Genomic DNA, 13,600 nt, shown 5'->3' with positions numbered 1-13,600 from the left:
GAGAGAGAGAGAGAGAGAGAGAGAGAGAGAGAGAGCGAGAGAGAGAGAGCGAGAGAGAGAGAGCGAGAGAGAGAGAGCGAGAGAGAGAGAGAGAGAGAGAGAGAGAGAGAGAGAGAGAGAGGAGAGAGAGAGAGGACGGACATGTGCAGACAATTCCTTGCCATGAAGATAGAAAACCTCACTGGAAAAGGCAACTGAAAGCAAAGTCCTTAGCATGTTGCTCAGTGTACACTTCTACATGGCAAGAAGCCTGGGAGTCTAAGTGAACAGTGCTGGCTGAGAGAGAGAGAGACAAAGAGGGAAGCTGCTTTAGCTGGTGATGGTGGCCATGCCGCTGTACTCCATGCCCTACGTATCCGGGATGCGAGTCAGTGGAGCATCTGCAGGTTCCATGAGTCTGTACTTCTCATCCAGCAATGGTTCATTTCCCTGCAGGTGGATCAGTGGCTTGGTTTGGAACACAGCCATGCTCTCTTGGTTCCTCTTATTGTAAATATTGACCCTGTGCTCCAGCTCGGGGCTGGCTTTAGCTGAGCCGGCTGGACTGGGGAGCTTCAGGTTAAGCGGGTTCACTTTACCCTTCTGGGCTAAACATGAGTCCTCAGACAGGGATGAGAGAAGTTCCTGGACCACAGCACTGGGGTTGTGCCCTCCACCCTGTGTGCCCAGTGTCAGTGGACTGCAGTAAGGCGGTGGACAACAGTGCTGGCCGCTATAGTCAGAGGTGGAGGCCTCACGTACGGTCGAGCTACACTCACTGCTGGAGGCCAGTGTATGGCTGCTGACGCTGTGCTGGCGTGCTGAGAAGCTGCAGCTAGAGCATGACACTGTGCTGCTGGGAGCCTCGCTCACTGAGCTGCCTGGTCCATCAGCACTCACCAGAGATGGAGGCAGCTGGCATGGGTTTGTGGGCAGGTGCACGTCTATGGCTGTAGTAGTTATAATGCGTGCACCTGGCTCTGGAACCCCAATATCTGCAACAAAAACAAAAGCTGAATTTTTTTTTTTTTAAGTTTAATATACTCTGACCAGCCATAAAATCATGACCACTTGCCTAATATTGTGTTGGTCTCCCTTTCGGCTTACAAAACAGTCCTGACCCATCGAGCATTAACAGCATTAACTTCTTTAATTCAGCAATTTGAACTACAGTAGCTTGTCTGCTGGATCGAACCACACGATAGACATATGTTAAATCTAGAATCACTAAGGGTTCTTCAGTTTGTCTGGCTGGAAAAACATTTCCCAAACTGTTGCCACAGTTTACAATTGTCTACAATGGCTTTGTATGCTGTAGCATTACAGCCTTCAGTGGCCCACTAAGTGGCCTCTTCCAGTACAACAGTACCAATGTATACAAAGCAATTGGGCAATTTTACAAAGCTAATAGACAGGGTTTGACAAGGTTGATGTGGAAGAACTCAGCCAATTCTAAACATTTATTGTCTGCTCAGAGTTCTGATTCGACCATGTTTAACACTAGGCTTTTTTACCTGACATGAGTGGCTGATGTCTTTAAGGCTCTTTTGGCTGAATGAACACAAAGCCACATTTTAATAAATAGTGGACAGTCTACACCAGAACTGTGTTAAAGGAAGATATGCCATATTCATGCTCATGGTGTGGGAATGTGATGTTTACTGAGCACATATGAAGTTGATGTGCTTCCTCTCAGACACACTTCTGTCTTTTATTTTCCAAACTGCTGCTCATGCAGCATTATAAGCCAGCATACTACACATTGATGGGAATGTTCATAGGATTTCACATTAGCTAGCAGATGCCCACAGATGGCTAGGATTTTTTCAATTGACAGAAAAGAAAGCAGGAAGTCCTTCCTATTTAGAGAGCAGGACCAGCCATGCTCTCAGTCTCCTGTGTGTGGAATCCAGAAGATGGCCGAGTTACTTCTATTACTCAGTCCCCAGACTATAGAGCTTTTTTTAATTGCATTTTCCTTACTATAGATCAAGCATAAAATACATGCATTGTGCTCATATCAATATATTTCTTACCACTACTTGGCTCACTGTAATACTGGCTGATGTAATTGTTCATGTCATCTTGAGCGATGTTTTCTGAAATAAAACAAAAGCAGTCAATCACATTGCATAATAACATATTATGACTACTAATAATTTCACATTGGAAAAGCATTCTGTTTTGCTCAAACACACATTACACGTAATCTGTGATTCTGTAATGAATACGGTACACTATTGTACCTTCGAGTGGGCCAGGTAACACTGGAGCATAGGTGGCAGACTCTGGATAAGTGAGATGGCTTATGATCTACTCAGCAGAACGGGAAAGCTGCCACTCTTTTAAGTGCCACTCCTTCATCCCTGGAGACACAAACCTACTCCAAATGCCTTTATGTCATTCATTTTTTACTGTTTAAATTATTTATATGACAGTGGCCCAGGAGGAGAGATGTAGTGGCCTAAAACACCAGCAAGACAATCACTCTGGGATAAATAACCCATGAGGAGAAGGAGGAGCGCAGACTGTGTTAAAGCTGTCTACTTTTATTCTTAATTCCGAGTGAGACTGGAGAAAGAGTAAGATGGGGAGAGTAAGGAAAAGAGTGTGCGGGAGTGAAAGCACTGAGGCAGATTCAGGTGATTTAATGCTCCTGTAGTGTTATGGTGTGTGCTCTGAGCTTTGACCCCACGCTCTGACAGCTTGAGCCGTTCATCAGGCTATGAATTTTATGGTCTGTCAGAACCTGATCATGCTATCGGCCCCTTTATTTACTTTTCCTATCTGCTCTCAAAATGTGAAGAATTTCTCTGGTGGAAATAAGGGGACATTCAAAGCAATAATTTTAAACAAGCGAGTCTTAGTGTCTTTTGGATGCAGAAAATGGCAATAAATCTGAACATTCTGAACATTCATTATGTCACTGGGAAGCACTGGCACACATCAAAAAGAGAGTCTTTGTATCCGGGATCTCTCGCCCACTCTCGCTATGACGTGTATAAGTCTTGGCCACTAAAACACACAGCCTCAGGCTACTTTAGCTCTCTCTTGTCTTTCACTGAACGCTCCCCTGAGGTCAGGCGCCACTCCAACAGCCCTTTCTGTCCAGTCACTCTTCTGATTAGAAAAAGCCACACGCCAGGGTCCTGCTCCCACAATCCTCTGGGGGCCAGAGTGTAGCTTGCTGGCAGCCCATTGTGGTTTTTTCAGGTGAAAGGAACAGATGTTTATGCCATATCTGAGTACGCTTTTAGGAGTAACATGGCCCAATGCACAGAGCACTGTGGGTGAGTTTAGGATGTCAGCTGTAGCTGTTCAGATCTCAATGTGAGCTGACATTATGTGCACAACACAGCCAGCGTGCAACAATGTTTGTTACGCTCAGTCAAGTGGAAGTGATATGTGCCATGTTTTCATTCGCATTTTAAGCAACTTACCGCCGAGTTCACAAAATGATATGCAGTTTGTTGTTTTTTTTACGTGCAATTTCTTATTATATTTCAGATTTTGGAAGAGTTCCTTTAGAAGACTTTTTTTTTCCCACAAAGCCAAGAGAATACAACAGAAACTCAACATTTGATTGAAAACAGGATATTAACCTAGAACCTCTGACAATGTAATTCACACACTATTCTTGCTCTGTACTATTCAACTGCTGTCAGTAACATTCCGCCCTTCTGTCTGGCCATCTTCACCCTGACTGTTCTATTTATGCCCATAGAACCTTAGTTGAAGTTGTAGTGGTGTCTTGAGAAATCCAGGTGTTTATGTTGGTGGTTAGAAAATGCTTCCTTTCACAAATTCTTTGGCATCGAGGTGGTGTTACCATGATCCTTTTTTGCCCCCTGTGCCCATCCTCCTTACTGCATGTGAAGGGTAAAATTAAACTTGCATCCTCTCCAACACAGGTTTATTACAACTATTGAAGAGCTCATAACTGTGACAAATGGTTTTGTTAAAAAAATATTTATAATATTTGTTATACATTTATTTTAATTAAAGTCCAGTTAAATTTAACGTGCATGCCACTTTGAGCAAAAACACTGTTGAAAAGGTATATTTCTCATATTTTTGTCTAAGGTTAATCTTGAGGATGCCAATCATTCTACAGCGCACCACAAATAGCCATTATACACCAATCAGGCATTACATTATGACCACCTGCCTAATATTGTGTTGGATCGGACCACACGGGTCAACCTTCACTTTCCACGTGAATCAATGAGCCTTGTCATGACCCTGTCGCCGATTCACCTCTATTCCTTCCTTGGACCACTTTTGATAGATACTGTCCGCTGCAGACCAGGAACATCCCACAACAGCTGCAGTTTTGGAGATGCTCTGCCCCAGTCATCCAGCCATCACAATTTGGCCCTTGTGAAACTTGCGCAAATCCTTGCCCATTTTTCCTGCTTCTAACACAACAACTATGAGGACAAAATGTTCACTTTCTAAACATTATAAAGAGATGATCAGCGTTATTCGCTTACTGGTCATAACGTTATAATGTCATAATGTTATGTCTGATCGGTGTATATTGTAAATGGTTAATAATGTAATGTTTTAGTGAATATGGTGATAATGGGCTTATAATGTTATCATTTTCATTTTATTTTCCCCCAATGTGATCGTCACCAGTAACTCATTAAATTGGCAGTAATTAAATTGCACCATGGTCTAAGCTGGTTAACCAAATGCACAGTCCGACTGTCTTTTATCTAAATCGAATCCAAAGTGTTTTCTTCATGCGAGACATCGCACTGGTGACCAGTTTGCCAATAATGAATGAGAAACAGAACACCAAGTGCTGTTGTTATTTATTTGTCTTCCCGAAACGCATCCAAACACAAGACCCTAACCTGCAGCACTCTTAGACACAAAGTGTACTCTGAAGTCATTACCTGTCGGAGCTCCTGGCTCTCTCCTCTTGCCTCTGCCCTCAGTGTCGGAGGCTACGGGTCCGAGTCCATCCACCTCCTGAAAGCTGCTGCTCTGCTTTCCCCAAACATGGTGGATCTGCATAGCTGCCTCACGCTCTGCCACCAGGTCCAGATCCTGCTGAGCCAGGTGAGCTCGTAACTGCCTGATTTCAAACTGACGACGCAGGAACAGAAAATCGCATTACACATGACAGAGCTACGAATCTCTACAGATCAAGTCAAGTCAAGTTTATTTCTATAGCGCTTTTCACAACAGACATTGTCTCAAAGCAGCTTTACAGAATTTTAAGAGTTAAGGTGACTGCTAGAATACAGTGATGGTTGGTGACAATGTTGAACAATTGAGCTTAAACAATTGTCTTACTTATCAGCAACTATGCATTACTATAATTAAACTGGAAGTGTCAACAAAGCGGGCTTAAAGAAATGAGCCCAAATACAGACAAAACCTGGTAGGCATTTCTGCAGGTTTCATTACTTAATACTTCTATCAATGAGACCATGTGCGAATCTACAGTCTGGTAAAGATAGAAACCACAGCATAGCATCTAACTTACTGAAATTTTGAGTACTAGACAATATGTTAAGTTTTATCACTGTGCAATTACGTTCATTGCATAAAACACAAAAGTGCTGTTTTCACAAAAAAGTTACTCTGCTTATATACATTATACGGACAAAAGTTTGTGGACACCTGACCATAAGATTCAAATGTTCATATTCACAATGTTATAAATGAACAATAACCCACTTTTCTGTGTAGACGTTTGTTTTAGATTTTGAAGTGTGGTTCTGGAGATTTGTGCTCATTCAGCTACAAGGGTGTTGGTGAAGTCAGGTACTGATGTAGACGAGGAGGCCTGGAGTGCAGTGTCAGAACTCAGAACCCGTCTCTAATATGGGTGTGGATTCTTTGTTGCAATTGATTCCCAATGTAACACTTAATAATTATAATAATAATATAGAATAGACCTTAAAAACCAATGAAGGATCATCAGTCCTTCATTTTAGAAAAAGCATGTTGCAGTCATGTTCCACAGAGCTCAATAGAAGGTGGTCACTCAATCACATTAAAAAGATCAAGCAAACTCATTCTTTACACACACATATTTATACCCTGGTGTGGCATGGCACCTCTATTTTTTCTAATTTCTTTGTCTTGGAAAATTCCTCTTAATTTGGAGTTATCTTCTTTTACCTCATTCTTTTTTCATTTCCCCCTTATCTCTTAACCTCACCTGACCTCTCTGCTGTTTGGCATCACTAGACGCAGACTGACACTGAAGACTATGGTGACCTACACACTTACACACCTGTACCAACACTTCCATCCTCCCTTATCCTTCCTATAGGTCTCCTACTGATTACTCTCCCACCTGCCCTGTTCTTTCTCCCAACAATTATCTTCCTCTTATGCCTTCACCTAATTCTGACTCTCTCATATCCTCTCCAAGGCCTACAGTCTCTTTTATCCCAATAAACATGCCTAAATATATCTCCTGCGTGGGTGTTTTATTTTATCCGCACGCTCATAACCTCAGTCAAGCCCTATTTTACTCTGTGTTAGTATAAGTTTATTTTTATGTGGAGTAAATAGGTTTAATCAAAGCTATTTGTTACATTTATGGTATCTCATAAATTCTACACTGATTATTAGCTACATATGTTGCATGAATTACTCTCTAAGTAAGTTTGATTAAAATACAAGCTAAATAATACATAATAATTTTTCTCGACAGCAGTCAGCGTTCCAGTGTTCAGTAAAGATGAGGTCAGAGCTTTAGAGGAGGAAACTCAAGATCTTCCACTTTAACCCATGCAAACCATATTTTCATGGAGCTCGCTTTGTGCACAGGGGCATTGGAATGTGCATCTAAAATACATCTTATACAATTTAGTGATGAAATTTTTCCATTTTTGTCCTAATATTTATGTCCATATAGTGTATTTATGTTAGTACGATATTTCTAGTCCACCAGCCCTGGAGCTATAAATGCTATCAGTTCACACTTTCCTGTCATTGTTTAATTATGCTGTGATTGCGCATTTCTTTTATTGTTACAGAGCTAGAGATCACCCAAGGTGAGCCTTTACATTCATTTAGCATATTAAGCACCACTCACTGTACCTAATTAATGCTCTAATGACATTTACTCTGACCTGCATGCACATATTGACGAGCGTCATGTCAGTTCCCCACAGAGCCTACGTTTGGACATTGCTCTCCGTATCTAATCTGTCTTTTTTCTTTTTCTCCCAACAAAAGCAACACATTCCTATGATGTATGAGCTCTTTCACTATTGATTGGTTAGATAAAACTTGCTGAAATAGATGAGACTTTAGCTCTTATCTGACTGGAAAGCTCGACACAATTGCCTCAGTCATGTAACGTATGGCCTTGGGCAAAAGATTTCCCTTAGGACAAAACAAAGAAAGCAGAGACATTGTGTTATGTCCTTCGTAAGTTTCACGGACGCTCCATCATCATATAAAAGTTTGAGTTTCCCTTTCAGAATAGGACATTATTGTTGCATGTGCATTGTTTTCTTTTAGGATGATCTTTAAACTTTTTGTGTATATATTTTTAATCTACTTAAAAAGCGAAGCATACAAACTTTTAATAAGTATTGCAAGCATTTCAGATTTTCATGTAAAATAAAGACTGTCTTTATAAAACAGAACCCACCATCAGAAAGTATTGAAGCACTTCACTAACATTATATAATTTTTAGAAAGGAATTTTAAAAATCCTTATGAATGTAAAATATTTTAGAAAATTTGATTTTAAGACAATAATGGTTTGTCCTGAAAAAAATCATACATGATAAAAAAAGCTCTAGTTTAACGGTGGTGTATTTTCGGTTCTATGTGGCACTGCTGCCCTCTGTTGGTGTACAGACACATTACCAATGTACAATAACGAAGTAGTTGTTAATTTCAATTCGGCGGATTACATATACACAAATATTTTTATTTTCTTTGCTTTCGGTTTTTTCTCTGTGTTTCGCCAACACATCTATCCACACAAATATACGCAATGCATTGCTAGGGACTGTGATTCATACACTATATGAACAAAAAAAGGTTTGTGGACACCTGAAGATAAGGTTTGTATGTGCTTTTTGCTGATATTATAACCTCCACTCTTCTGGTAAGATGTTCCACCAGATTTTGGAGTGAGGTTGCTAAAATTTGTGCTCATACAGCCACAATAATGTCAGGTACTGATGTAGGGTGAAGAGGCCTGGGGTGTATTCAGCGTTCCAATTCATCCCAAAGGTGTCTAATAGAGTTGAGGTCTGAGCTCTAGAGCATACCATTCAAGATCTTCACTCCAACCCATGCAAACTATATTAAGCTTCTTCATGGAGCTGGCTTTGTGCACAGGGGCATTGTCATGCTGGAACAGGTTTAAGTCTAATAAAAATGAATGTGACCGCATCCAAACTTTGTCCATATTGTGTATAGTGTAAGAAAAGAATAAAAGGATATGTGTGTCTCACCGCCTGCTCTTGACAAATCTGCGTGAGCCTCTCCAGCTGCTCCTCCCGCACAGCTTTAGCCTTCTCATACTGCTGAAGCTCCATCTCCATCTCCACCTTTACCTGCAGCACGTATGCTACAGCCACAGGGAGACAGGAAAAAGGCAGAACAGGAAAGGCTATTTGTTATATGTCACGTCTGATATACATCTCCGATAACAAGTCAATTACAGGCCCCAGTGCTGCAGGTAACACTGTCCACTGAGAAGCAACTTTTATCTGGATGCCCTGACACTCTAGATTGCTCTTTTTATCCACTAAGAAACATTTACACCCAGCAAGCAGAGCAAAACACAAAAAGACTGTGGCTGTGGACAGACTCACACTGTGCCTGCTCTCTGCTGCTTGGACTGAACGGCTCTATCAGAGTTTACGCCAGACTCATTCCCACTGCTCCGAAATGTGACTGTACCAGCTGAGCACCATCATGTTACTCCATCATGTATCTCAATTAGACTGTAATCATTAGAGGCATAATACTGAGCCTAAAGTGACTGTTTATGTCCTGAATGCTACAAGCATCTTCTATAGAATCAACCTGTCTCTGTATTTTTCAGCTGTACAGCAGCGTCACTGTAAATAATAGTACTGACCTAAAAAACTATCCAGCAACAATAACATAGCAAATCAAATTGTGCACTCGGTTTGGATCTTTTCAGTGCCATCACTATCAAATGTTTTGTTATAGCTAACATTTACCTCACCATACAACTTCGATAGACTTCTAACAAGTGTTTCCTTTGTACTGTACATTTTTATAAGTATAAACATGGTGCAAACATAATTGTATGAACATTACACAAAAAATATATGGAGATTCCTTAAGGTTTGTTTCTATGGGTAATGTTTTCACTTTCATAGGATCTTTGATGGATCTGCCAAAACAAAGACAAAAAAATAAACTGTCCTGAAGGATGCTTTAGGGTACTAGATTTATACATTGTCCAGGTCAAACACCTTATTATTGTGTTGGAAATGACCACAGACTTTTAGAAATCAGTAGAAATCAGGTTTGTCCCTCTGGAGAAACTCAGATAGTTTATCCTTTCAGATATGATTCATCAATAAAAAATACTAATTATTTCCTTCAGAAAATACTTACAGTACAACAATCTGAGAAAAGAAAAGGTGTACATTTGATTAGGGTGGTACAATAAGTGTAAGTTTTTAAATTGTCACATATGTAAAGAAGCCATACAATGTTTCTGTCAGTGAACAAAACTGAACTAACACAGTACCCTTTATCCCCAGAGTGCATTCTCAAGGTAATGTTGATCACAAAAACAGAGAATTCAGAGTATCACAGTGTTTTTACACCATTTCCGGTTTTCTATCACATTTTATTAGAGATTTTTTTTTTTCCACGTAACAGAACAAAGTATTTCAGTAAACAGTCCTGATAATCTGCTGACATGGAGCTGAACTCTCAGCTGAAATGTCTGCGTGTATATTTATAACTCTACACCTGTGGCTCATCCGGTATTTGCATATGAATTCAGAGGGAGCGCTACAGGGGGGCGTTCCAGTGAAGACCTCACACAAAGTTCCGAATCATGCATTTGAAAGCCAACAGCAGCTTTTGCAGAAAGATGTGCTGCAAAAGCTGCTGTTGACTTTAAAATTGGCAATATTATTTGAAAAAATTGTAGTATAAAATTCAAAAAGGCAAAAAAAAAAATTATACTTTTTTATAGTTAGTAGTAGGAATATCGTACTTATCTCTGTAAAGCTGCTTTGGGACAATATCTAATGTTAAAACTGCTATACACATACATTCAAATTGGATTGAATTAAAAATCTTGCTTGTTGTCTGATCAGTGGCCATTGTTTGGGTATGTATTAAGCTCTTTCTCTCAATGTCTCAATGATGCTGTAAAACAAACAATAAAAAACATTGTACTTTCTTATTCATTGTACATATAATTTTTAATAGTGTGGTAACACTAACTGGTCCTTTTTTTTGGAATTGCTAACTGTATAAAAAGACATACTCCACAACTACCCTTATAAATAAGTAAAACAAGACTGTGTGTGTGTGTGTGTGTGTGTGTGTGTGTGTGTGTGTGTGTGTGTGTGTGTGTTTGGGGCAACTACCTGAAAATAAACACTGCAAGAATTGCATGCTCTTGTAAAGAACTGGTGACAATATTAATCTTTTTATACACACTTTCTGCTGAGTACACACTCTCTAACAGATCCAATAACTCAAATGTGTAACTAAGCAGGCATTTACAGAAATTGGTATTTACACACTGCTGACTGAAACACACACTGGTGCAGAATAGAAGCAATGCACAAAAAGTTGATATAAACATGTCCTAAATAAAAAAAACTATTATCCTCTACAAAAATGAACAAATAAGCAATAAAATGTTTAGCACCATTATAGCAGATTAATATACTAATGTATAAGTCAGAACTTGGAAGTAAATGAAACAGCAGAAAGCGTAAAGTTTTTAAAACCAGATTCTTAGTATTTTCTCTGGGATACAATGTAATTTATCCCAAAAAGACTCGTTCTGTATGCACAGCAATAAATCTTGCAGGAAGTAGAAGTTTGCTCGACTTCCTGTTCCACTGATCGACAGCCTGGACTGAGCAGATCGGAAATTGAGTCGTGGGAGGGAAACAAGAGTGACCTTGCAAACGCCTGCATTAATAGGAGCTGTGCTTAAGCGCTGTAGACAGGAGAGGTCAGCATGAATTTTAATCAAATGCATCCTGGTATCTCTGCTCGAAAAGGACCTATTGATTGAAAGGGAAATAGAGTTATAATGACTAGCTGACACAATAATCACTTGTTTTTGCAAATCACCTCTTCTGATTAGCACTTTGGAGTTTCCTGAAAAGGATTTTCCTCCCAAACATGATACTATCACATAGCATATTTAATGGCATCCATTTGACTATTTCCCGATGTAAATGTGTGTAACTATGTAAAACTATGTGCATTTGGAACAGTCGAAACAAAGAAAGAAGCAAAAACTAGAAAGCAAGGTAATACAATAGCTGAGAAATAAGCATGTAAGCAAAACAAGTGCAGTGCAAGAGTTCTGCTTACCATCAATAATCCTCTTGACCCTCCATATGCGAAGGGTGATTATGAGACTAATGGCATCCCAGGGGCTGCTGGGTCCATTAGCAACGGTGGAGGCAACCATCGGGGCCAACGAGAGCACGATCACAGCACCATCAAACACCTGCAGCCAACACACACACACACACACACACACACACACACACACACACACACACACACACACACAAAGTATATAATATGGATTTTCGTTGACTCTCCCATACATTTATGATGAGCATAAGAATATATTAGGTTTTTGAACCTGCACATGTAGGTAAGTTATATTCCTGTCTGCTTTCTAGACTCCACAAATAATAACTTAAATAATTAATCATTCATCTTCAGTAAATTGTTTATACTGGTGAGGGTCACAGACGATCTGAAGTCTACCTGGGCACACTGGGAGGCAGGAATACACTATGAATGTCATGATCAGGCTGTCACATTCACATTCATTAATATCAAGGCTGCAAATTCACCTACCAGTCTATTTTTGGAAGAAAATACATGTAGACCCAAGAAGAATTAAAACTTTGCTCAGATAATAAGCCCAGACCTTGGAGGGGTGAAGCAGCTACACTCTCCACTGTGCCACCATAACATTTTATTTGATGCAAATGTAGTAAACAAAAAACAATATACGATTACTATGTGTAAATAATGTAACATCATTCTCATGTATAAGTTTATGTTTTAAATGATCTTAGATGACGATAAAAATAGTTGACAGATTGAACAAAAACAATCATTTATGGCGGTGCAGCGATTTGCCTATACTCATCAAAATTACATTCCGTGTCATGTTAAATAGGAAAACATAATTAAAAAACATGACTTCCAGCTACTATACATGAGCATACAGACACCAATGATTGTTAAGTGTTGCTTTGATTGATGAGAAAGACTAATGCCAGACCTCCTACCAGAAAACACTGGCAATTTTGGTCTCTTGACTCCAAGCCATGGATGGCTGTAGAATCGCTGGGATTCCCCCAATGATAAAAATAACACTGTTTTTGTTGTTATCTGGTTAATATTGATAATAAGATGCATAACACTGCATCCACCAGCTATGGGATGATAACTGGCTTTCTAAACACTGTAAGCAATTGTAGAGAGAAAAACCAATTTAATTATGAACATTTAATGATGTGCTGCTGTTAGATGTGCTAAAGTATATATTCTTCCATCTGGCAACCTTATAGAGTTTGTTCATTGAACAGAAAGAGAAGCTGATTGGTGAACAGTATAAAGCCGGTATGAACACTGAGAACAGCGGTGCTGCTACAACACAGCTGTGACATTGAGAGCATGACACTGCAGCAGAAAGAGAGAAAGTCTCCTGCCTCATTACCTCTCTCTGTCTCCCTTGCCTAATGTTAATGAGTCCCTGAGGAGCTTACCTCAACTTTGTTCTCTATGTAATCCCATATCCCCAGCACCACAATCCTGAAGACAGTCTGAGAGGAAAGGCCGAACAGAGAGAGAGCGAGAGAGAGAAAGGGGGGGGGGGGGGGGGGGCAAAGGTCACAGAGAAACACCAAACAGAAACTGGAAGAGAAGTCTAAAATAATTTTTGAACAAGCATCACATTCCCATGCACTTTATAAAGAAGGTGTTTGGTCCAAATTAAAAAGGACAGAAAAGCATAAGATGTACTTTAGAGGAGAATCCATATAGCAAAGAAACACACACACGCACACTTCGAGTCCGGTCAGTGCAGAAGAGCTAGATAATGAGTTTGAGGACGAATTTCTGACGGCATAGCATAATACTAAATGAAAAGGAATAGGAGACGCAGCTGAGGCTATTCCACAGCAAAGGTTATTCAAATCACCACTGCATCCACAAGGGGAATGAGTACTAGGAATATTAACACCCCAGCAGTTCAGACTTAAAATGTGATTTTCTTCCACTCCTTGCAAAATCCAGTTCATAAATCATCAGTGGTGTGTAATTTTATAAAACTAAGGCAATTAATTTAATTCTGTATGTGGGAATCTGATAGCTAATAAGGACTCAATTTTAATTGAGCATTTCAGCCATTTCTGCAAAT

The 13,600-nt window shown here is 39.8% G+C and overlaps 1 protein-coding gene and 1 long non-coding RNA gene across 5 annotated transcripts in view; one reads left to right on the top strand and one right to left on the bottom strand.

The window, feature by feature from the left end:
* Nucleotides 1-13,600, bottom strand: part of tmem266 (transmembrane protein 266) — a 50,071-nt gene that overhangs the window by 1,003 nt on the left and 35,468 nt on the right. For 2 of the 4 annotated variants that reach the window (XM_083545884.1, XM_083545887.1), the window contains 6 exons: nt 12,948-13,004; nt 11,527-11,665; nt 8,427-8,542; nt 4,884-5,076; nt 2,016-2,078; nt 65-974 (listed from right to left, as the gene is read on the bottom strand). In XM_083545884.1, the coding sequence (XP_083402010.1) occupies nt 349-974; nt 2,016-2,078; nt 4,884-5,076; nt 8,427-8,542; nt 11,527-11,665; nt 12,948-13,004 (1,194 nt within the window). In that variant the 3' untranslated portion in view covers nt 65-348. Of the gene's footprint in view, nt 1-50; nt 975-2,015; nt 2,079-4,883; nt 5,077-8,426; nt 8,543-11,526; nt 11,666-12,947; nt 13,005-13,600 lie in introns of all 4 variants that reach the window. The other 2 variants (XM_083545886.1, XM_083545885.1) reach the window with 2 other exon arrangements.
* Nucleotides 9,792-13,600, top strand: part of LOC310728479 — a 4,024-nt gene continuing 215 nt past the window's right edge. Inside the window, exons 1-2 of the long non-coding RNA XR_014534267.1 lie at nt 9,792-11,969; nt 12,065-13,600. The exon at nt 12,065-13,600 is cut by the window's right edge and continues 215 nt beyond it. This is a non-coding gene — a long non-coding RNA (uncharacterized lncRNA). The remainder of the gene's footprint in view (nt 11,970-12,064) is intronic.

The sequence above is a fragment of the Silurus aristotelis genome (genome assembly GCF_946808225.1).
Source record: "Silurus aristotelis genome assembly, chromosome: 7".
Taxonomy (NCBI): domain Eukaryota; kingdom Metazoa; phylum Chordata; class Actinopteri; order Siluriformes; family Siluridae; genus Silurus; species Silurus aristotelis.
This window is presented reverse-complemented; position numbering and strand designations above follow the sequence as displayed.